The 25,218-nt window shown below is 49.5% G+C and overlaps 1 protein-coding gene across 1 annotated transcript in view; it reads right to left on the bottom strand.

Annotated features, from left to right (window-relative positions):
* The window catches only part of DNAH1 (dynein axonemal heavy chain 1), a 76,048-nt gene that overhangs the window by 41,942 nt on the left and 8,888 nt on the right, over window positions 1-25,218 (bottom strand). Inside the window, exons 7-18 of the mRNA XM_025885755.2 lie at window positions 23,170-23,331; window positions 22,334-22,586; window positions 8,447-8,604; window positions 6,996-7,207; window positions 6,076-6,374; window positions 4,491-4,641; window positions 3,525-3,718; window positions 3,204-3,429; window positions 2,592-2,711; window positions 2,141-2,223; window positions 912-1,053; window positions 309-464 (exon numbers count right to left, since the gene is read on the bottom strand). Coding sequence (XP_025741540.2) covers window positions 309-464; window positions 912-1,053; window positions 2,141-2,223; window positions 2,592-2,711; window positions 3,204-3,429; window positions 3,525-3,718; window positions 4,491-4,641; window positions 6,076-6,374; window positions 6,996-7,207; window positions 8,447-8,604; window positions 22,334-22,586; window positions 23,170-23,331 — 2,156 coding nt within the window. The remainder of the gene's footprint in view (window positions 1-308; window positions 465-911; window positions 1,054-2,140; window positions 2,224-2,591; window positions 2,712-3,203; window positions 3,430-3,524; window positions 3,719-4,490; window positions 4,642-6,075; window positions 6,375-6,995; window positions 7,208-8,446; window positions 8,605-22,333; window positions 22,587-23,169; window positions 23,332-25,218) is intronic.

Genomic DNA, 25,218 nt, shown 5'->3' with positions numbered 1-25,218 from the left:
CTCTCCCCCTCGTTCCTGGCTGCCGTCCCTGCTCCTGTCCCCATGAGCCCTGGCCTGGCCTCCCTTCCTCCTGCTGTGCACAGGCTCTGGGGCTCTGAGTGGCTCAGTGAGGCCTTCTGCCTGGTCCCAGCCAGTCTCCTTGCCCTGAGGGCCAGGACTGGGGAGTCCCTCTCTGCAGCCTGCTCAGTCCTACCCGCCAAATGCTGGGGCCCTGCCACCTGGGAGCTGGGTTCAGATATGACCACAAAGGCCACAGGCTCTTCTCAAGCCCCGGGGCTTTGGGGCCAGCGTGCCCTCAGGAGGCCTACATTGGTGATGGGCAAGCCGAAGATGCGCTCGCGGTTATTATAGAGCATGGCCAGCTGCTGGCAGTCCTTCAGCTGCTTCTTGACCCGCCGCACCTCGTTGGCGATCTCGTGTGCTCGCACAATCTCCACATGGGTGGAGAAGCCAGCTACCACCAGCTGTTGGCCAAGGAGCAAAGGGTCAGGGGCCTCTGGGACCCCAACTGTGTGCATGCAACCCCATACACACCCCATACATGCCCAAGGTCCTCCCAGTTCTCAGGGCACTTTCTTCTCCCGGAGTAAGCAGGTCTCTCGCCCATCACAAGCAGGCTGACTGTCCCAGGGTAACATAGCAAGGTCACAGGGAAACCCAGTGCCCCGAACACTCTGCCCATTTTTTTTTTGCCCACTGGGGCTTGGAGGACACCATAGAAGAGTTGGGATTCTTTGTAACCCTGAATTTTCTGGAGCTTGCTGCCCAGGCACCCCTCCAGCCATGTGTTCATCCACCCACTAGTCCACCCACCAAACATCCCCACAGCCCCTCCTGCGTGCATGAAGCCAGGCCTGGCCCAGAGCACATGGTGGGGTGTGAGGTATGGCAGAGCCCTGAACCAGCCCCACCTGCAGCCCCTCCAGCTTCTCCTGGAAGTTGCTCTGATCCATGATCTGGATTTTGTGGAACTTCTCCTCATCTTCTACATGCTGCTGCCGTACCATCTCTATCTGCCCAAGGATCTTAGAAGGCCAGTTGCTGGCAGCCCACCTGGAGGGGGCAGGGGTGGGCATTGGGGGGGAAGGTTACAGGGGAAATTGTGGGGTGGCCCGGTCAGGCAGGGGCACCCAGGGTGAAGGGGAGAATGGGGGAATCCAGGCGGCAGCTGGAACTGGCCAGGGCCGAGCAGCCAGGAAGTGGAAGGGAGCTGGAGACAGCCACTGCCACCGTCGGGGTGATGGTGGCCGTCCCTACCCTGTGGCTGTGGTCTGGGAGCTGTGGTGGGCATCCAGCAAGATGCGGGTCCACAGTGCCCAGTGCCGTGATGGGGCAAGGGGGAGAACGGTGTTGGAAATGAGAGAGGTGATGCTGGGTACCCCCTCACATTCCGGGGTCTGGAGGGGCCTCACCTCCCATGAGGCAAAGCAACAGCCTCTAGTCTGCATTTCCTTGGTGACCAGCCAGGCCACCAGGCCAGCTTCCTTCATACCAGACTAACTCCCTTTGCTGGCTGATGTGGGGGCTCTGTGAAATTCAGGGATTCTGCCTGCATCTGGCCTAGGAATGCTGACCCCGGGGAGGCGCACCCTGAGTATCAGGATGCCCTGGGAAGCCGGTGCCTTGGGGCTCTTGACAGGGCTCCCAGGGGACAGTGCCAACCTCTTCCAGGCCCCAACATTCTCAAGGCACCCCTGGCCTGTGAGGCAGTGTGGGCAAGGGGTTTCTGGGGGCCTCAGTAAGGCAGTCCGAATCTAAGGCTGTTTCCCACAAGGCTCTTGAGCTGGGTGGGGACAAGTGCTGCTCCCCAGGGATCGACCACCAGGCTGGCTTTGCCTTCTCTCTGTGCTCCCAACGATTCCAAAGGGCCCCCACCACAAACAAGGGGATTCCAGGCCCGTGTGAACATTTGTGTGTCAGGCTGACAATGGTATAGAGAACGGAGACAGGGTGAGGGGGCAGCAGGGTCCCTAGACCAAGAGGCTCAAATGATTTCCTTCTGTGCCACCGGCCACTTGGCCTTGGCCCATGTGGAGCCACGGTCTTGGACATCTTGGCTGGCATTCCTAGTGCGACCACACAGCCCGTGGCTGCTGGGATATCTGAGAGCCATGTGTCTGAGAGCCACGCTCCCACTCACTTGTCGTTGAAGTCCTCTGTGCTGAGGTTGTAAAGGAATTCATCCATGACCTGGTAGTCATCCATGACCTTCACAATCCGCTCCTGCACGGACAGGTAGGTAATGAAAACTGCATGGGTGGGACCCCAAAGTGGTCGAGCGCTAAGGAAAGGCGGCTCTCTTCCAGAGAAGGGAGGATTGGGGTTGGGGAGGGGGCGCAGGGTGGGCTCTGGGCTCAGGGCTCCAAAGGCCATGGCCACCACACCTCCAACCCCCAGCCCTCGTCCCATACCTTCCACCCTCCTGGCCTCCCAGATAGTATGGTTCTGAACCACTACCATGCACCCAGCCTCATAACCTCCCAACCCCCCCATCCTCTGTGTCTACCTCACCTCTAGCCTCCTGGCTCCTAATCTCCCAGCCCCTGCCTGTCCCCGACCCCAGCCCCCAGTCCCGCTTACACCCGCCTCACCTCTAGCCCCACAAGCTTCTCAGGGATGGCCTTCATCCACTCGCGAAGTTCAGCCAGCTCCTCGATGCTGTTGGGCTTCTCATAGATCTTGCGGCTGATGCTGCGAAACTCCTCACAGATCTGGCGGTGGGCGGAGGGCACTAGGGAGGCCGTGTCCCTGTTCCTTCGTGGGGCCTGCTCCTCCCCTTTGGATCCCAGTGTCTCCCCACAGGTAACTGTCCCCAACCCACCACATCCCACAGCCGACTCGCTGGGGAGCTGAGGTCTCCCTAGCTTCCTGGGCCCAGCCAACACGTGCATGGGACTTCTGAGGCCACCCGCACACCCTCGGCTCCATGAAATAGCCCATCTTCAGGAGAGGTTCCCAGGTCTTTCCAAGCCTAGGAAAAGAGGTAGCAGCCCCCATTTCCTGGGACCTTCCATATGGGACGGCTCCCTGCAGATGGGGGGGGTGGTCAAGGCAGGGTGACTTCCAGATCCTTCCATTGGTCTGGGCGTCTGCAGACAGCCCTCGCCCTGCCTAGGGACACCTTATTTGTGGGAGCTCACTGTGGAGGCGAGAGTGAGTGCATGTGTTGTTGCAGTCACCAGGGCCGGGTGCTGGGCACTTACATTGTCCACTTCCTTGTGCAGGTGTTTGGCCAGGATGTCGAGCATGGAAGTGGCCAGGGCCTTGCGCTTCTTGGACAGGCTCTGCTTGACGTTGTCGATGTTGATGTAGAAGGGCCCAATAATGATACTGCTGGGCAGTGAGTTGTCCAGAATCTCTTTTTCCTGCAGGTGGGTGAGCACCACCTCTCGTACTTCTGAGGCCGACGGGCAGTGCGTCTGGTAGGCTCTGTGGACAGTGGGCACACACGAGGGGCAGAGGGTGGTAAGTGGGTGGCTGGGGGTCATACCGATACCCAGACGCCCTCAGATGTATGCACGCACTTGAGGAAGGTGGGAATGTCATTGTTATTCAGCTCCAAATACTTTTGGTATTCCCGGGCGTAAGCCTGCAGTGGGATCATGGCCTTGCGCACAGCATTGGCAATGACAGTCCGCAGCTCCTCCACCAAAGGCTCGTGGAGCCCCACGGACTCCAGCAGGGGGTCACCGCTGATAAAGATGTCCTCCATCACCAGCTGCGGAGCCAAAGGCAGGGGCGGAGAGCTGGATGAGCCTCGGGGCAGGTGGGCAGAGGGGTTGGGGATGGGATCCGAAGCCTGAGTGGGCAGGAGTGTGGCCAGTCACAGACAGTGTGGTGGGGGTAGGGGTGAGGGTTTGCTGTGGTGTCTCTGAGAGCAGGCTGTGGACTAATACGGGGCTGGAAGCCCCGGGAGCCCTACCCAGGGGCGGCGTCTTCCTCTGCCTGGACCTGACTCAGTCCAGTGCCCAGGAAAGGAGCAGACAGGGCCACCAGATCACTGATAGCTCTGGCTGACCAGTAAGGAAGACAAGAGGGGCCTGGAGTTCCAGAGGCTCTTGGGCGGGGAGGAGTGAGATGTGACCAGGTGTGTGATGAGTGGGGATTTCTGACAAGGGGTCCCAAGTGTGGAGCTCAGCCCGCCTCCACATCGTAGCTGAAGAGAGAAGCCAGGAGCTGGGTGGGATCAAGAGGGTGGAATCTGGGCCAGAACAGCTGTGGCAGAGGTGGGTGAATGAGCCAGTTCGAGTCGCAGTTCTGAGTCGCTTTGTGCCCTTATGGGGCACAACAAGATGGGGACACTAATGGTTCCCAGCACAGCTCGTGGTGAGGATTAAGTGAGCTGTTCAAGAACTGAAGGTCTGAGCACACTGACAGCCAGGTGGGAGGCCTGAAATAAAATTGAACTGCTTTAATACAGTTGGCCTGTGCCTCAGTAGCCATGAGCAGCCAGGCCAGCAGGTGCCCTGGGCCTTGAACTGCGGCCATACCTTCTCCAGTTGGGGCACCGCATGCGTGGCCAGGATGCCCTTGTCGAAGAGGTTGAGCAGAGATGTCTCGAAATGCTCCAGTGGCGTGCTGTAGTGCACCCCCGAGCTATCCAGCACCAGGTCCACAATGAAGAGGGGATTTTTCCGGGGCCTGTGGGGCAATAGTCGGGCTGACTGTGGGCAGGGGCCCAAGGAGGCCTGTGTGCAGCAGATCCAGCCCTCTGCCCTTCCTGCCAGCACAATGGCTCTTGAGCTTCTCCATGCATAAGAATTGCCTCCTCCCTCCTTCTAGAAACCTCTAAGTTAACAGAAAAACACGCACCAGCCAAATATTACTCCATCCCTGCCACTTGCCCAGAGGTCCACAGGTACCAGGGAGAGGGAAGACCACCAGGCAGTCCTGAGGTCATCAGGGCAGGTCAGCCAGACCCTGGGTCCTTGCGGCACCCACGCTTTCCCCAAGAGGCCACCATCCTTGACTTGAGATGCCCACTACATGCCAACAACCCTCAAGCCTACATACCAGCCAGGCCTCCCTGCTGCACTCTGGATTGCCACCCACCACCCACCTGGGCCTTTAATGGGCATCTCAAACATTGTGTCCCCGGGTCCCGCCAGCTCCCCTCAGGGCTCGGTGCTAGGGGTGGACCCCAGGAGTCAGCTTGTCTCCTCCCCTCCTCTCCTCCCCCTGTACATCCTCCTACAGCCAGGCCCATAGCACTGCCACCGGGGCACAGCCCCAAATCTGCACCCCCCCAAGTCCCAGCCATGTCACCCCTTGTCTAGACAATGGCAGGAAACTTGGTCTGACTTGTCTTCCGCCCTTCATCAAGGGCACTTGTCCCCACAAACCCAGAGCATTGTTTAATCGGATTATAACTCCCCTCTGATGGCTTCTGACCACACTTAGAATGAATCTAGCCCCCAACCATGACCCCAGGAGACTCTGTGATCTGGCCTGTCCCTGTGACCTCTCCCACATCATCCTGACCAGCCCTCCCCACTCCAGCCATAGCAGCCAGCCCTTCTTTCCTTGACCGCCCCAAGGGCTCCCTCCCTTCTGAGCCTCTGCACGCGCCGGGCCTTCCAACTGGCGCCTCTCCTTTACATCCCCTTGGCCACTCTCCTCTCAGTCTCAGGTCTTGACTCAGATGACCCTGACCCCTTGGCAGAGGCTCCTGCCCCACCCAGGGTCTGTCACAGCCCCTGCCAAGATTGGCAGTGACTGTCTATTGATTCATTGGCTTGCTGTCTGTCCCCCATGAGAGCAGGAGTCAGGCCTCTCTGGTTCCCCTAGAACCCCACCGGGTTCATGGCAAGTGCTCAAAGAATAGTTCTTTTGACTGAGTAACTCAGGGACTGACAGAGAAAATGAAGGTCACCCAGAGATGTGCAAGTCGGAGCTGGTGGAACATTCCCTGGCCACTAGCACCAGGGCCGGGCTCTCCCTGCCATCCAGGACCTGGCAGTGCTGGGCACCCTGGTCCCGGCTGCCCCGCTCCCCTCACCCCTGCCAGCCTGGCCACTGGGGCCTAGCAAGGAGGAGTGGTGGCGTCACCCAGCGCCTGCGCTCGGCCGGCCCCACCTGTAGGGGCTGTTGATGAGGTCCTTGCCCCAGACCATGTCCTCAGGGCAGTCCAGCACGCTGCAGCAAGCATCGCTGATGAACTGCGAGAAGCTGGCCAGCGAGTCCTGCACCAGGAAGCGCAGCGTGTCCTGAAGCATGTACTTGAGCAGCTCCATCAGCTTGCGCAGCTTTGACATGAGGTATACCTCCCAGTTGGTTTCGTAGAGATTGTACCAGCCCTTGCTCATGTCACGCAGGCTGCTCCGCATGGCCACCTTGAGCGTGCTGATCCAGCTGTCCTTTAGGAACATCTGCACCTGGAGTGGCGGTGGGTGGCATCAGGCAGCACCCCCCCCCCCAGGAACCTGCTGCCCACACTCAGGGACCCCAGGCACCAGGGTGCTGGGGCAGCCTCAGAACCCAGATGACCGGGGAAGGTTCTCCCCCCACCCCAACTGACTGCCAAACCCTTCCAGCCAACACCCTCCTGTGACCCTGGGGACTGGGGCTCCTATGGGGGAAGGAGGGGGGAGGGGCAGCAGAAGCAGGAATTTCCCTCCAGCTAAGGGAGAGACAGAGAAACTGAGACACAGGGCATGAGCGGAGACAGACACAGAACAAAGCAGGACGGGGAGCTTTTCTCCTGGGCCATCTGGTGATGGTCTCCCACAAGGCTGCACCCTTCTTCCCTCACACCCCCAACCTTAGCGGGTATGTGGAGTTCCTGCTCCCCAGGGTTGTGACTGGAAAGGGACTGGAAAGGGAGCCTACTCTGGGTCTCCTTTCCTCTCTGAGATGAGCCACCCCCCTGGGCAACCCCCGGCCTCCCACAAAGTCTAGGTTTTAAGGAGAACAGGGGCTCATGGCCTCACTGCTGGCCAGTCAGTTCCAAGGCTCTGGCCTGCATGTGGCCCTCCAAGCCCCGGATGCCCACGTACCTGCGAGAAGGTCTGGGACTGAATCTGCTCGAACTCTTCCAGGCGGCTGTACTTGGAGAGGTTTGAGTGGAACAGGGACATGGCGGTCACCTTGTTACACTCAGCCCGCACCTTGCTGAGGGCCGTGATGACCTCTGGCCGTGTAAGCAGGGACACAAAGGTGAAGTCTTCCTTCTGCTCTCGGAAAGGGTACTCGGGGACACTCACCAGCCCTGCAGGGGTGGAGGCAGAGGGCCAGTGTCAGATTGGCCTGGGACACACCAGGGGTTAGGATGGATCTACAGGGTGGTGACAGAGAGATACAACTCGTGTCTCCTCCCTAAGAGACAGCCACATTCCCCAGGACCCCTCTCTTCCGAAGGCTTGCAAGCGTGGCCCCGTAGCTTCGCAGTGAGCTTCCCACTCTGGGGTGAGTAAATGGATCCCCTCCAGGCCCCTCTGGGCCACTAACCCCTTTGAAGTGGATGAGAACCACAGACCCTCTCCCCCTTCACTCCTGCCCACTCTGCACAGAACCCAGCACCAAGCAAGGGAGGTGTGGGCACCAGGACTCTCGGAGTGCCCCCTGTCCATGCCCGACCCCAGCTTCCTGGACCCCTCACACGCATAGCAGCTCAGTCCAGGAAACGAAATCCCCAGGCATTGGGGAAGTCAAAGCAAGGAGGGTTTGGGGGAACTGCTGTCCTACTCGGAGACACAGTCTGCCAGGGGTCAAATGGGCCACAGCAATGCCACCTGCTCTTGCTGCCCTATGTCCCTCAGACCATCAGAGCCCTTCCATCACTTCTGAGCAGTTGTTGTCCTTGAACACATAACCTGCTTCCTTCTGTGCTTCTCAGACTACTGGATTTTATTTATTTACTTACTTACTTACTTATTTTAAGAGGGGCAGAGGGAGAGGGAGAGAGAGAATCTTAAGCAGACCCCATGCCCGTGGAGACAGATGTGGGGCTGGATTCACGACTTTGAGATCATGACCTGAGCTGAGATCCAGAATCAGACGCTCAACCGACTGTGCCACCCAGGTGCCCCAAGACTCCTGTTATGTGTTGTTGTTTTTTTTAAGATTTTATTTATTTATTTGAGAGAGTGCAAGGGAGCAAGAGAGTGAGCGAAAGAGCAAGCGAGGTGAAGAGCAGAGGGAGAAGGAGGCTCTCCGCTGAGCAGGGAGCACGACATGGGGCTTGATCCAAGGACCCCAGGATCAAGACCTGAGCCGAAGGCAGCTGCTTAACCGACTGAGCCACCCAGGTGCCCCAAGACTCCTGGTTTTTAAAAAAGCCTTCATGGACCACCCCCCCTCCCCACCCTGCCCCGGCTCCCTAGGCAGCTGGGGAAGCAGCAGGGTGAGTGCTGGGAGTGTTAGGTTTATGGACCACCTTACAGGGAGGGTGGGAGGGCTCCGGCTGGTGGGGTGGCCACGGGGACCACCTTTGTCCAGCTGCCCTCACCTTGCCTGGGCACCTTCTCCTCCTCCTTCTCAGGCAGGGTCACGTAGGAGAACGTGTCAGGCTTGGATGAGACAATCTGGTCAAAGTTGATTTTGTTCATGCTGCGCTCATAGTCCAGGTTCACCTCTCTGGAGAGACTGCTGAGGTGCTCCAGAACCCTGCGAATAGGGAAGTGGGACAGGGAAGTCAGGGGGCTCCGCACACCCTGTCACCCCCATGCTATGGGCTGGCTGGGGCCCACTCTGCTCTGGCATTGACCTGTGTTTGGGGATTCCCCTCCAGATTCCCAGGCACACCTCCCACCTGGCCCCCAGCCACCAACCTCCATCACCCTTGTCCCCCGCCTTTTAAGTGTCACACCCTCCTTCCCCATCACACCAGTCCAAGTCTGCCTGTTTTGCTTCTCATTTCTCAGTGTCATCCCAGCAGGGCACCATCCCTGCCTGGTCCCCTCACTTCCACCCCTGCCCATTCCAATCTACTCGCCACAAAACTCAAGTCTGAGCACATCTTTCTCTTGCTAAAAATCCACCCTGGGCCCCTGCATCCTAGGATAAAGCCAAACCTCTTCCTGGGACAAGCCCTTCCCTGTTCTCCTCTCTGGTCACATTCCTGTCCCCACCCCCACCCCAGCTCCAGCCACAGGCAGCCCCTCTGGGTTCCTGGAGGCACTCTGAGCTCTCACCTCATGGCCTTTGCATATACTGTTCCTTCTGGTGGCCACACTCTGGTTGATCCAGCCCCTACTGCTGCTGGACCAGCCCAGGCTCCTCCCTTGGAGTTTCTAACCCAGGCATGCTTTGCCCCCTCTGGATGAGGGCAGCCTCATTTGTGCCCCAAAGTTCTTCCCCTGTCTCAATGATCCTGACCCCCTGAGGGCATTTTTTTTCATTCATGCACTGTTGTTCCCCCAGCCGGAATCCTCTTCACCCCTTACATTTTCCGGGACTTAGCTCAAATGTTACCACCCAGTGAGGCCTTCTCTCGACAAGAGAGCCCCTCCATGACATCTCTATCCCCTTGTCTTGCTTTGTCTCCACAGTACCTATCAAAACCCTGAATCACCTTGTTTTCTCATGGTGTCTCTCCCTGGCCAGACTGAAAGCCCAGGACGGCAGGCCCTTTGTGGGGTACGTTTGCTGCCCCGCCCCTGTGCCTGGCACAAGAGGGAGATGTGCCTGCCTGCCTGACATCCACTTCCGCCTCATTGCACCTCACTGTTGTTCTAGGACTCTCTCCTTTCTCACTTGACTTAGGGGAAGCTGACATGTCCCAGCTCTGGGGTCATCTCACCTAAGCCGGTGGAGCTTGATCAGACTGTTAATTGGCTTAGGAGTGGGAACATGATCCAGTTATAATCAACAACTGCAGAGCTATAAAATCAAGCCCCCTTGTCCCATCTTCCTCAGGACAAGTTCTGGGGTGTTGTTCATGCTCCAGAGCTCGCTGTGAGATCTGAGGCCCTACGTCTCCTAAAACAGAATGTCTGCCCAGCTGTTCCTTCCATTATATCCTGCTGCCTTCGCTCCCTTAGATCTCCTGGGAGGACTCCATCAATACATCAGTTGTACAAGAATCCCCCCAAACAGGCCCGGCTTCGAGGGAATCCAATCTAGGGCAGGACCCACAGGACTCTGGACTTTGTGCTTCTGAAACTGTTGCTGCCATTTGCCTGGGGATGAAGCTAGCACCCGCTGGGGACAGAGCCCTGACGCACTGAGCCTGGCACCCCCTGCGTCTGATTTCTAGTTATCAGTAAAGCAGGGCACTTTCCTGCTGTCTAAGCCAATCTGAGCCCGGCGTGTTTGTTATAAACAGCCCAAAACATTCTCAGGAATATAAAACCCGAGAAATGGCATTCTGGACAACCAAGGTAATGGTGGCCACATCAATGCCAACCTCCCCACATGCTCTCAAAAGACAGAAGGAAAGAGAAGAAAAAAATAGAAAAGCCAGGACAAATAACACTACCAACACCCATACCGTTAGCATACCCAGCATATAGAAAACGCCCAAACTTCACATTATCTTTAAGTAGAAAAATAACTGTCATTCCCCAGGGAGCTGCAGCTCACCCTCCTGCTGCCAGCCTGCATGGAAGACGGGGGTAGTCTGGGGGAAATGGTGCAGAAGAGGGGTAGCCCCAAGCTTGGTCTGAAGTCCTGCCAGAAAGAGAAAGTCCACCCCAACTGCAAAAACACTGACCATGAGTCCCGGAGAATCAGAGCACTTAGGACAAGGAAGGGACTTCCGTGCATCCATTCAAGGTAGCATTCTTTGGGAAAGGCATCCTGACGTAGGAAGGGGAAGGTAAAAGAAAAGGAGGACTTTAGAGATTGAAGGGTGATAGGAAAGGAAGCAAAAGTAAAAAATTAGAGTCCTGCAAGGTAAGAGACAACAACTTGGGAGGACAATCCCTCTCCCCAACACACACACACACACACACACACACACACACACACACACACACACACAGAGCCATCCACTTAGAAAAAGAAAAAAAACTGGTTTGCTTTCCTAACAGAAGAGGGCGCCCTGGAACTGGGAATCTTGTAAATCATCCCAAATCCAAAGATGGAATGGGTGAAAGTAGAGGACACATAAAGCTACTGAGAGAGAGCACCCACCTTACCTGATAAAAATTCTCATCCAACCCTCAAAGAAAAAAACAAAGACAAAGCAGAAGAAAACTAGCACAGCACTTCAAACCAAACTAAATATCTTCAAACAAGTGTTTAGGAATATGAAAAACACCTTGAATCAGAATTTCACAACTAAAACAGAGAAATGGTCTTTAAAAAAAAAAAAGAAAGAAAAGGGGCGCCTGGGTGGCTCAGTTGGTTAAGCGACTGCCTTCGGCTCAGGTCATGATCCTAGAGTCCCGGGATCGAGTCCCACATTGGGCTTCCTGCTCGGCAGGGAGTCTGCTTCTCCTTCTGACCCTCTTCCCTCTCATGCTCTCTATCTCTCATTCTCTCTCTCTCTCAAATAAATAAATAAAATCTTAAAAAAAAATAAAATAAAATAAAACAGAGAAATGGGCAAATAATAGGAAGAGACGAAAAGCTATTTCATTGAACTCAGGGAAAAAATGGAAGAAACAAAATTAACTCGGGAAGGAAGGCAAAATTAGGAGGTGCCTAAGGAAGAATAGAGTCAAATAAAAAATGTAATAAAGTACATTGAAGAAAGACCAGAATATAACCAAGAAAATGAAAATGAGGGGAAAAAAGAACTAAAAAGGGACAGAAATGGTTAAATTAGAAATAGGTAAAGAAGAAGCAAGATGATAGATGAAATAGACAGAGAAATATAAGGGAATCTGATAAGAAAAAACAGGATAATGGAACAGAACTAATATTTAAAACTATAATCCAAGAGGGGCGCCTGGGTGGCTCAGTTGTTAAGCGTCTGCCTTTGGCTTAGGTCCTGGAATCGAGCCCCACATCGGGCTCCCTGCTCCACGGGAAGCCTGCTTCTCCCTCTCCCACTCCCCCTGCTTATGTTCCCTCTCTCACTGTGTCTCTCTCTGTCAAATAAATAGAATCTTAAAATAAATAAATAAATAAATAAAAACTATAATCCAAGAGAAATTTCCAGAAATAAAGAATATCTGAATCTATGTATTTAAAAGGCCCACTTTGTACTTAGGAAAACTGACCCAGAATGATCAACTCTGAGACATACCCTAGTAAAATGATTAGACTTTAAAGATTAAAAACAAACAAAAAAACCCCAAGGCCTCCAAGCCAAAAAAATCAAACAACTTACAAGGGAAGGGAAGTTAGACTGGCATCGGGCCTCTCAAAATCAACATTCAAAGCAAGGCAATAAAAGAGCAGCAAAAAAAAAACCCAAAAAACAAAAAACAAAACAACCCTCAAGCAATGACAGTGTGAAACAAGAATTTTATATCAAATCAAGTTGTCTGTCAAGTTTTAAACATGCAAGAACTCTAGGAACACTATACTCTTGAGCCCTCGATGAGGAACATACTAGAAGAGGAGCTTCATCCAACCAAGAGATTGATGGGGTTCAGGACACACTTCCCCAAATATGGCATCTTGGCATATTGAATGTTTTTTTTTTAAAGATTTTATTTATTTGAGCGATAGAGAGCACGAGAGGGAAGAGGGTCAGAGGGAGAAGCAGACTCCCCGCTGAGCAGGGAGCCCGATGTGGGACTCGATCCCGGGACTCCAGGATCATGACCTGAGCTGAAGGCAGTCGCCCAACCAACTGAGCCACCCAGGCGCCCTTGGCATATTGAATGTTTTAAGCCGAAGGAATTTGAGAAACGGCTTCCCCTGAAGCAGCTCATAAGATCCTCATGTGAGACGTGCCCTCTTTACCCAGAGGAAAGAGTGTCCTTAGCTCTAAGATGGAATGACACCAAGAGGAATCCCAATGAAGAGGCCTTGCTAAGTTTTCCTCAGTTTACTACCCTTAACTCATATCCTGTCTTGCCACAATTCCCACAGCCTTCCATTCTTCATCAAACCTAGTGTAGGTTTAACCTGTTCAGGTCTTCATTTCCTTATGAAGGCTCCCATGTCAAGGGAAACATATAAATTGGTAAGCTCTACTGTTGCTAATTTGTCTTTGTTACAGAGCCTCAGCTAAAACCTGGAAGGGTATAAAGAAAGAGGATTGTTCTTTCCTCCCCTGCAAAATGATAGGAGAAACTTCAGGAAAAAAGTCTGATATACTCAATCGACTTAATTGTAGATTTAAGACTAAAACAAAGATGGGGCACCTGGCTGGTTCAGTCGGTGGAGTGAGTGATTCTTGATCTCGGGATGGGGAGTTCGAGCCTCACGTTGGACATAGAGCATACAATCAATCAGTCACTAAAATTTATTTTAAAAAATAAAAATAAAACAAAGATAGAGATGATAGAAGAATATTATATTAAAATAGTAAGGAGAAAAAAGCAACTAAAAATGGGAGGAGAGGGGCGCCTGGGTGGCTCAGTCGGTTGAGCCTCTGACTCTTGGTTTCCACTCAGGTCACCATCTGGTGTGGGGTGGAGGTCCTGGGATTGAGCCCTGAAAAAGGTTCTGTGCTCAGCGGGGAGGCTGCTTCTCTCCCTCTTCCTGTCCCTCTGCTCCTCCCCCTGCTCATGCTCTCTAAAATAAATAAATAAATCTTTTTTTAAAAATGGGAGGAGAAAGGGATGAGGAAAGTAGAATAAAGTCAAGATTGTTACAAAGGAAATCAAAGGGAGTGGAAGAATACCATTAAAAACGGACAAAGCAGATATTAAGAGGTTAAATAAGAAAGCAGGGGACAAGGGGCACTATAAAAGGCTTAACTACAAAAGAAACTGCTAAAATAAGGTACAAATCTGCCCAAATACCAAATGAAATTTAAAAAGTGAGGGGCTCCTGGTTGCCTCAGTTGGAAGGCCATGGGACTCTTGATCTCGGGGTTGTGAGTTCCAGCCCCACGTTGGGTGTAGAGATTATATAAAAATAAAATCTTTAAAAAAAAGAAATTAAAAAGTGAAAGAACAAAGAAACTACATCACATAAAGAAGGAAACAGAATTGAGATAAAACATAGCAGCTCTATCAATAAATATGAATGGGTTTAACTCACTTATTACAAGAAAAAGATTTTTAATTTGACTCACAAAGACCTGACTATATGCTGGTAACATAAAACTAACTCAGAAAGGCTAAAAATGGAGGGATGGGCAAAAATATATCAGGAAAATGGAAACAACAAAAAGTCAGGTTACAATTCTGATATCAAACAAAGTAAAATTCTGGTCAAAAAGCATTTGACCTAAAAAAAAAGAAAGCGGGGTGCCTGGGTGGCTCAGTCGTTAAGCGTCTGCCTTCGGCTCAGGTCATGATCCCAGGGTCCTGGGATCGAGCCCCACATCGGGCTCCCTGCTCAGCAGGAAGCCTGCTTCTCCCTCTCCCACTCCCCCTGCTTGAGTTCTCTCTCTCACTGTATCTCTCTCTGTCAAATAAATAAATAAAATCTTAAAAAAAAAAGAACATTCAGCAAAAAACTGGTTATATATTAGGTCACAGAGAAAACATCAGCAAGTTCTATAGAGTAGAAATATTATCTCAATGCGATAAAAATAGAAATTATTAAAAACAAATTTTAGGGCGCCTGCGTGGCTCAGTTGGTTAAGCGACCGCCTTCGGCTCAGGTCATGATCCTGGAGTCCCGGGACTGAGTCCCACATCAGGGAGCCCGCTTCTCCCTCTGGCCCTCTTCCCTCTCGTGCTCTCTATCTCTCATTCTCTCTCTCTCAAATAAATAAATAAAATCTTTAAAAAAGAAAACAAATTTTAGCAAGTCCTTTTCATATGGAAAATTGTAAAACCTGACATTAAACAACTCTTTAAAGAAATGGGAAATACAAATCAGATTTTTGGAATGAAAAAAATGAAATACTACATATCAGAATCTGTGGACTATTTTTTAAAGCAGTTATCAGAAGAAAGTTCATTAGCCTTAAACACATTTATCAATAAGAACATAAATAAGTAAATTAAATTCCTATAATATAAATTCCTATAAATAAAATATAAATTCCTATAAACATAACAAAACATAAGCCAAAAGAAGGCACAAGAAAGGAAATAATAAAAAGTGGAAATGGAGGTGCCTGGGTGGCTCAGTCGGTAAAGCTAAGCGTGTCACTTCAGCTCAGGTCATGATTTCAGAGTCCTGGGATGGAGCCCGGTGTCACATTCCACACTCAGCAGGGAGTCTGCTTGTCCCTCTGCCTTCCTCCCTCTTACTCTCTCTCTCTCAGATAAATAAATAAAATCTTTTTAAAAAGGAGAAATGAATGAGGTAAATGTAGAAAACAGTCAAATTAATAAATCCAAGTCCTATTTTTAAAAAATTAACACATCAAACAAATCACTAAGTAACTTAATTAAGCAAAAAAAAAGGAAGAGAGCATAACTCTACAAAATAAGAAGAGACCAGGGGAAGTCAACTTTGAAACAGAAAAAAATTTTTAGGGGTGCCTGGGTGGCTCAGTTGTTAAGCCTTCAGCTCAGGTCATGATCCCAGGGTCCTGGGATTGAGCCCCGCATCGGGCTCCCTGCTCAGTGGGAAGCCAGCTTCTCCCTCCCCCCACTCCCCCAACTTGTGCTCTTCCTCTCTCTCTAATAAATAAATAAAATCTTAAAAAAAAATTTTTTTTAAATCATGAGACCACTTATCAAAAGTCTAGGCAAATATATTTTAAAACCTAGAAAACATGGATCATTTTTTAGAGAAACAAAGTATATCAAAATTGACCCCCAAATTGGAAATACAAAGCTTAACTAGACCAATTCCCGTAGAAAAATGAAGTTATAGAGGAACTATCCCACCAAAAAGCATCACGTCCAAATGGTTTCAGAACAGAATAACCAGATAGTCTCAATACAATAAAAATTGTTCCAGATTCTTTTTTTTTTTTAAGATTTTATTTATTTATTTGACAGAGAGAGACACAGCAAGAGAGGGAACACAAGCAGGGGGAGTGGGGGAGAGAGAAGCAGGCTTCCCGCTGAGCAGGGAGCCTGATGTGGGGCTCGATCCCAGGACCCTGAAATCATGACCTGAGCCAAAGGCAGACACTTAACGACTGAGCCACCCAGGCACCCCGTTCCAGAGTCTTAAAAATGAAGGAAAACATCAGTATTCTTATAAAGCAAGTATAACTTGCTTCAAACCTGATGACAGTACAGAAAAAAAATTACAGACCAACATTACTTATATCGATGCAAAAGTTCTAGACAGCATACTAACTAACAGAACCCAATATCACATTTTTAAAAAATGATACACCACGGCCAGGTGGGATTTATTAAAGGAGTCCAAGGTTGTTTCAATATTAGAAAATCAATTAATATAATACACCATATTAACAGATCTAAGGAGACAAATCATATGATTATCTCCGGAAGTACTTTAAAAGCCTGTGACAGGGACACCTGGGTGGCTCAGTCGTTAAGCGTCTGCCTTCGGCTCAGGTCCTAATCTCAGGGTCCTGGGATCGAGCCCCACATGAGTGGGGAGCCCGCTTCTCCCTCTCCCACTCCCCCTGCTTGTGTTCCTGCTCTCACTATCTCTCTCTCTCTAATAAATAAATAAAATCTTAAAAAAAAAACCTGTGACAAATAAACACTTAAGAAAACAGAAGTTTCAATGGATATGTTATTAAATACAGTCCTAAAGCTAGCATTTTCTTTTTAAGATTTTATTTATTTATTTGAGAGAAAGAGAGAGAGCACATGAGAGGGGGGAGGGTCAGAGGGAGAAGCAGACTCCCTGCTGATCAGGGAGCCCAATGCGGGACTCGATCCTGAAACTCCAGGATCATGACCTGAGCCGCAGGCAGTCGCTCAACCAACTGAGCCACCCAGGCGCCCAAAGCTAGCATTTTCTTAAGGGGGAAACTTACTAGAGGTACTTCCACTAATATTAGGAACAAGGTAAGAATCCCTACCCACTCCACTACTATTCAGCATTGTACTGGAGGTATTAGAAAATGCAATTAGGCAAGAGAAAGTGATTAGAGGAATAAGAATTGGAGAAGAATAAGTAAAACTATCTCTATTTACAGGTAATGTATTCTTAGAAAGCCCTAGAGAATCAATAATAAAACACATTCAAACAATTCAGTAAGGATTGTTTGTAACGGGATATAAAATTAGCATACACAAATCAGTAGACTCCATAATAGAGAAAATCCCATTTATAATAGTAACAAAGAAGATAAAATACTTAATATGCAAAACCTATATGAGAAAAACATAAAGCATTCCTAAAGACACAAAAGTAGTCTTGAACAAATGAATGAACATTCTTTGTTCTTGGACAGGACACTTCAAGATCCTAAAGATATCAGCTGTACCTAAGGTAATTAAAAATATAATGCAATCCCATTAAAAATACAAAGGGTTGGGGTTGGGGTTTTTTTTGGTTTTTTTTTTGTTGTTGTTGTTGTTTTTTAGAGAGAGATAGCACAAGTTGCGGGAGGGGCAGATGGAGAGGGAGAGAAAGAATCCCAAGCAGGCCTCACACTGAGTGCAGAGCTTGACTAGGGGCTTGATCCCATGACCCCGAGATTGTATCCTGAGCCAAAATCAAGAGTCAGATGCCCAACCAACTGAGCCACCCAGGCACCCCCAAAATACAAAGTGTTTTTAAGATAGAGCTAGAGCATACAATGCTCATGGGAAAATAAGCATACAAATTCCTATCAAAATCCCAGCAACAACAACAAAATCCCAACATTTTTTGCAAAAAAAGAAAAATCTATCCTAAAATTCATATGGAATCTCAAGAGACCCAAATAACCAAAACAATCTTGAAAAAGAATAAAGTGGGAGGACTCACACTTTCTGATTTCAAAACTTAATGTAAAGCTGCAGTAATCAAAACAGTGTGGTACTGGCATAAAGATATAGAGACCAAAGGAAGGGAACAAAGAGTCCAGAAATAAACTCTCAAATATATATGGGTCAAATGATTTTCAACAAGGGTGCCAAAACCGTTCAGTGGGCGAAAGAACAGTCTTTTCAACACACTGTGCTAGGAAAACTGGATCTCCACGTGCAGAAGAATAAAACTGGACCCTTACCTAACCCCATACATAAAAATTAACTCAAAATGGATCAAAGATCTAATGTAAGAGCTAAAACTATAAAACTCTTAGAACAGATGGGGGGAAGCTTCATGACAGTGGATTTGGAAAACACCAAAGGCACAGGCGACAAAAGAAAAAATAGACAAATTAGAATTCATCAACACGAAAAACCCATGTGTCTTAGTAACATAAAGGATGCTATCAACAGGAAAAAAAAGGCAAACCATGAGATGGGAGAAAGTACCATATACCTGATGAGGGATTAATATCCAGAATATATAGACAACTCGTAAAACTCAACAACGAAAACCAAACAGCTGGATTCAAATACGGGCAAAGAATTTTAATAGACATTTCTTCAAAGAAAGACCTACTAATGGCCAATAAGCACATGAAAAGATGTCAACATACTAATCATTAGGGAAATGCAAATAAAGACAATGAAATCCCACGGCACATCCATTAGGATGACTAAAGGAAAAGAAGTGTCGGTGAGGATGTGCAGAAATGAGAACCCTGGTGCTCCGTCGGTGCAGCTGCTAACTAAGGCAGCTGGATGATGGCATCTCAGAAATTACAAACAGGGCTTTGCAGATGCCGCTGACGCCACCCGTAGTTGCCCTGTACCACCCTGCCACGGTCAACCCCATGATGTTCTAAGATATTTGCCATCAAATTTGCCCTTGGGCCATGTATCTTTCGAGCCGTTTGCAAAGTTCTAAAGAGAGCCAAAAACTTTTGTGCTCTTAGGACTGGAGAAGAAAGGATTTGGTTATAAAGTTTCCTGCTGTCACAGAATTATGGGGCTCATGTGCCAAGGTGGTAGCTTCACACGCCATAATGGCACTGGCGGCAAGTCCAGCCAGAGGGAGAAATCTGATGATGAGTATTTCAGCCTGAAGCAAACGGGTCCTGGCATCTTGTCCATGGCAAATGTGGGACCCAACACGAGTTCTCCATCCGCACTACCAAAACTGAGTGTTTGGGTGGCAAGCATGTGGTCTTTGGCAAGGTGAAAGAGGGCACGAGTACCATGGAAACCATGGAGTGCTTTGGGTCCAGGAATGGCAAGAGCAGCAAGAAGCTCACCGTTGCTGACTGTGGACAACTCTAATAAATTTAATGTGTGTTTTATCTTAACTACCAGACGGTTCCTTCTCCCATCTGTTCATAATGGCCTACAATCTGTGCTTTTACCGCAGTTCTTTGGGTTCCATGTTTTCCATACCCCTCTCCAAGTCTAGACGGATTGCAGAGTTAAATTTATGATTATGAAATAAAAACTAAACGACAACAACAAATGGAATTACCATATGACCTAGCAACTCCACTTCTGGATATACACCCAAAAGTGTAGAAAGCAAGAACACGAAGGGAGATTTGTACACCCTTGTTCACAGTAGCCAGAATCGGGCAGCAGCCCAAGTGTCCATCCCCAGATGAGTGGATAAACAAGATGTGGTATATGCACACAATGGAATATTACAAGGAAAAAGAGGAAAGAAATTCCCATACCTACCACAACGTGCATGAACCAGGAAGACGTTATGCTCAGTGAAATGAGCCAGACACAAAAGGACAAAGTCCGTATGATTCTCCTCATGTGAGGTACTGAGCGCAGTCAAGTTCACAGAGACACAAAGTAGAATGGTGGTTGCCAGGGGCCGGGGGGGGGAATGGGGATGGGGAGTATTGTTTAACGAATACAGGGTTTCACAAAGTTCTGTGGATGGTTGCACAACAGTGTGAATGCACTTACTTCCACTGAGCTGTACACTTAAAAACAGTTAAAATAGTAAATTTTACATTATGTATATTTTTCCACAGTTTTAAAAAATAACTAAGTAAAATAGACAAACATGTAAGAATAGTCAGGAAAACACTGAAAGGGAAGAGCTACAAAGAAGGCTGGCCCTACAAGACATTAAAACATACTATAAAATGTCTGTAATTAAACTGTAGTCCAAGTGCATAAATAGACAAATGGAACGATGGAAGAGAACAGAAAGTCCCAAAATAGACCTGAGTACATATGAAAATTAGTCTACAATAAAGGTGGCATCTCAAACCACTGGGCCAAAGATGGAGGTTTTAATAAAGGCTGATAGGCATTTAATAAACCATTTAATAAATGCTGGTCATTTGGAAAAAGATAAAATTGGATCCATACCAGACACCATACATAAGGTAGAAACAAGGATATGAAACCATACAAGTACGGGAAGAAACCTTCAGTATGGGGAAGGGCCCTCGAACTATGACTCAAAACCCAGATGTAATGGAAGAAATGATTAATAACATTTTTAAAATATTTTTAAAGTCATATTGCAAAAAATTACCATAAGCAAAGTCAAACTACAACTGACAAACCAGGAGAAAATATTTACAACCTAAATCACAGATGAAGGACCAATATCCCTAATATATAAAGAACACTTAAAATCAGAGGAAGAAAAAAGCTCAAAAGCCTGAGGGGGGAACAAAATGGGCAAAAGACATGAATAGATGAGTCCCAAAAATATAAAAATTGCCCTTAATCATATGAAAAGATGGAAAAAATGTTCCGCCTCACTTATAACACTTCGGTCTTACTTATTACTTACCTTGCTCGCTTATCTTCCAGACTGGCAAAAAAAAAACCACATAGCATGACAACACACTCTTGGCAAGGCTGTGGGGAAACGGGCACTCACATGCCGCTGGTGTATGCGAAAGGGCACAACCCCCATGGAGGGAAATTTGGCGACACCTAACCAAACTACTGATGGGCTTCCCTTTTGACTTAGCAATCCTGCTTCTCAGCTACCCTTAAAGCTACCCCTCCATCACTATGAACATGGAATGCACAAGGTTTTTCACTGTAGCACTGTTTATGATTGCAACATCCTGGAAATGACCTAAATGCCTATATGATAGAGAATGGTCGAATAAACCACGGTAAGTGCGGTACATTCACACACTAGACTGCTCTGCAGCTATGAAAAAGGGAAGGAAGAAAATCTCATGAACTTGTATGGATTGATTTCCAGGATATACCGGAAGTGAGAAAGGTAACATTCAAAAGGATATCCAGAGTGTGCCGCTCTCCGAGTAGGAAGGAAGGTGGTCTAAGAATACACGTGTGTCCGCTCATTTGTGCAAAAAGAAATACAGAAAGGACATAGCAGAAGCTAGTGACACTGGCTGGCTCTGTGTGTGTGGTGGGAACAGGGTGGAAAGGGGGAGATGCAGAGAGGACAGAATGAATGGGGTGGGGAGGGACAGATCCGAGGATACCTTTATAAATACTGTATATCAGTGAGAGAAACAGACACAGAGAAAATATACATTACATGCATAAAACAAACGGACCACACTATATTTCATCAAATGAACATATCCCACTGAAGGGGTGGGAAGAAGAGCAAATAACTTTTGAATATGGTATTAGGACTATATGCCCCCAGCGTGAAGAGAAAAGGAATGTGTATAAGGTCTACTTAGTAAGGTTTTTCTTCTAAAGAGCATGAATTAGCAGTTTGGAACTACTTTCTGTGTATTCTAGGACTGAGCAAATATACTATGAACAATGAATGGGAGCTGGTTTTCTTCTGGAGAAAGAAGTAACAAATATGTGTAAGTGAGCCATGTGGTATTAGGGTCAGTTTTAAGGTATCATTATGAACCCATGGTTTTTAATGGATAGATCAATAAATAGAAATAGACATGGGTGTGTATGGAGGTTATATGTAATAACAATATAATATAATGTCATAATATATGTATTCCCCGATTTGTCTGGTCTAAAAACCTCAAAGCAATGATTTTCCAGTAGCAATGAAAATATCTAGTGCCCAGATCCTGGCTTCTAAATACCATTCCCCACTGAAAGGAACCAGGGCTCCTTGGAGAAATAGCTGATTTCAAGGCTGGGTCTGGGGAAGTACAAGATGAGCCCAGAACTTCTTGGTGTGCCCAAAAGTAAAGACATGCTCAAAGAACAATAGGAACATATCAGAAGGACACAGAAATCAGCGTGAAGAGGCTCCCTCTGGCCAAATCTGGGATAATTTGGGCATCAAAATATAAAACATTAGTAACAGATTATAACCCTTCAAATAAAATAAGAATCCATGAGTTGTACTGATAATGAGAGATCTGGAGATGAACAAGACACCATCTAGAGCCCAAGAAGCCCACAGCGCAGTGGGCGAGATAACCCACAGATGAGCTCTCAGAGGAAGTGATGCCCGGGGCAGGGAGGGGATGGGGAAGGGTCTGGTGGGGACTCACGAGGGCCCTTTGCGCATCCGGGGTGTGCTCATGGCCCACTGCCTGATCTTGCTCAGGCTCTGCTCACTGATGAGCTGGTGGCCCTCGGAGGGCATGCAGTCCACGTACAGATGGTATAGCAGCAGAGCCTCTGTGTTCTTGCGCAGGACGTTGGCCTGGACCACACGCTGCGTGAACACACGTGGGTCCTCGGCGCAGAAGAGCAGCTGGATCCGGGGCACCCAGTACTGGCAGGTGAGGAGGGGGGGCCTTCCTGGGGCCGGGTGGGAGGGAGAAGGGGACACAGAGCACAGTCAGACTCTCTGGGCTGGAACACTGGGCTCCAGCCTGGCTCTGTGGCTGAGGTGTGTAGCCCTGAGCAAGTGGTCTCCCCTTTCTGACACACTGTCACATCTGTAGAATGGGCACACTCCTGGGGCCTGCCTGCCTCACAGTTTGCCATGGGTGAATGTGAAAGTGCTTTGTCAACTGTAAAGAGCTGGGCACAGACAAAGAGTCCCCCGGGGGGTGGCTGCCCAAGTGCCCAGCCCTCACCGCCACACCCGGTGGCAAACAATCACTGATCAATGGACCTCAGATGCCTTGTCTGCAGCACGTTGGAAGTGGCACTGTCAGCGGCTCAGAGTGGGCCTATCAGATAATGGCCATTTGCCCTTCCTGGGGTCTCTCTCTGAGTGATGAGTCCTCTGGTTTTCACTGGTCAGGGCACAGACAGCCACAGGACACACAGAGCAAGGCAGAATTCAGGCCTGATGGGGCTGTGCTGGAGGGTGGGGGTTGGCCTCAGTCACAGGCCTGCATGCGGGACTGCGTGGGGCGGGGCAGAGAGCTCCCACCTTCAGCGGTGACCCCTCCATTCAGGATGCATTTCCCCGTCTCATCTCGCACCAAGCCGTTCTGATCCGTCTTGTGCACCAGGTACAGCTTCTTCTGCTTGTCATAGTCCAGTACACCAACACTGCACCATTCATACTTCAGCTTCGGACTTTTGGGGTCCTCTGAAACAGGAGGGGAACCCGTTGCTCTCTGCCGTAGGGTTGGGAGGGGCCTCTGAGTGTGGGCAGCAGGTGCTGGGAACGAGTCTCAGCGGCCACTAGTCGGGCCTCCCTCCCTCCAGGATGGACCCCCTTTAGCGCCAGCAAAGCAGGGACCCCACTTCCTCCCGCCTGAGCTGGCCCCTGGGGGACCTCTGGTGAGGAGGAGCCAGAAGGACCAGGCTTCTCTGTCCCTGTGCTCTGTTTGACCCCTTCGGGGCAGACAGACACACAGGCCAGCAGGGCTGGGACAGGAGGCAGGCAAGCCCCAGGCATAGAGACCTATTGAGGATATAGTTGTAAAGCTCCTCGTGTCTGAACTGGACCCCTTCAAGGCGACCAAGGCCAGAGTGAACCCCTTCCCGTGGGCTGCACGTGGCAGTTGAGCCCCTAGGCCCCTCATATCAGGACAGGTCAGGGCAAAGTAGAAGATTACTGTCCTACAGTGGCCCCAAAGTGGGCCTCAGGGCCTGTTGGTCAGGATGGGCCTCTCACCCACTTGCTGGGCTGAAAGCCTTTGCCCTATTCTCCAGCTCATCTCTGGCCACTACCTGCCCTACACATTTCTCTCCAGCCATACTGCATGTCTGGCTGTTCCTGTGACTTTGGAGCTTATTCCTGCCTCAGGCCTATGCTCTCTGCCGGGAATAGTCTTTGCTCAGGTCACCTTTTTGCTGGTTTGTTCCTTGCATAAATGGCTTCTCCTTGGAGAAAGCATTGCTGCCTAAAAGAGCACCTTTGGGTGCCTGGGTGGCTCAGATGGTTGGGCGTCTGCCTTCGGCTCAGGTCATGATCCCAGGGTCCTGGGATCGAGTCCCACATCGGGCTCCCTGCTCGGCGGGGAGCCTGCTTCTCCCTCTGCCTCTCTCTCTGTCTCTTAATAAATAAAAATAAAATCTTAAAAAAAAATAAACAAATAAAAGAGCACCTTTGCCCCAGGCACACTCTGACTTGATACCCTATTTGTGTCCCTCACAGAGCCTAAAATCACACTATGTATGCATCCTATCCTGGTTCCGGTTGGCCTCCTCACACTAGGGGCCGCTCCCCAGGGGCGGGCGTGACCTTGTCTGTGTTGGTCACAGCTGTTTCCCCGTACCTAGAATGGAAACTGGAACACAGTAGGTGCTCCATATACTTTTGTAGAAGGAAGATATACGTGGCACGGTGCCTAGCACAAGGGCCTTAAACTGATGGGTTCTACAGACTGGGTTGAGGAAAAACGGCTGGAATTCTGGTTGAAGCTGGAAAGACGACTAAAGGGGCTTGCTGTGGTAAACCAAGCTGGCTTTGGTTCTGGTTTGCTTTTCCCTTCCCTTCCTTTCCTCTAAGCTTCTTTTTTGAAAAGGCTGACCTGTCTTGGCTCAACTCAGAGAAAAAGATGTCACAAGAAGCCCCCCACAGAACACCAGAGGTCTCGGGCAGAATCGCTTTCCGCTGGGGTGTTGTCCCGCGGGCGCTGGAGCCCGCGACCAAGGCCTGTGTGAGGGGGCGGAGCCTAGAGAAGGGGCGGGGCCTAGTGAGGGGCGAGGCCTGTGTGGAAGGGAGTGGGCAGAACTACCTCGGGGAAGCTGGTACTCCGTGCATTTAAGGTTAATGCAGCCCCACACCTGGTTTTATCACTAGGAATTGGAGATCTGGGAACAATTGAGTTAAATTATTTTTGTAATTAAGTCCAAAGTAAAGGGAACATTCTGGGTTTCTTGTCTAGTTCAGAGAAATTGATTCCAGCATTAACATATTTTTAAATCGAAACCTAAACTTACAGCCTGCTCAATGGACTTGCTGGGGGGGCCCCTGGAGGCTGAGCAGTCTTAAAACCAGCCAGCATGGCTCTCAGTCCCGGGCGCA

This window comes from Callorhinus ursinus, unplaced genomic scaffold (genome assembly GCF_003265705.2).
Source record: "Callorhinus ursinus isolate GAN/ISIS: 27379988/994484 unplaced genomic scaffold, GSC_fseal_2.0 scaffold15, whole genome shotgun sequence".
Classification (NCBI taxonomy): domain Eukaryota; kingdom Metazoa; phylum Chordata; class Mammalia; order Carnivora; family Otariidae; genus Callorhinus; species Callorhinus ursinus.
This window is presented reverse-complemented; position numbering and strand designations above follow the sequence as displayed.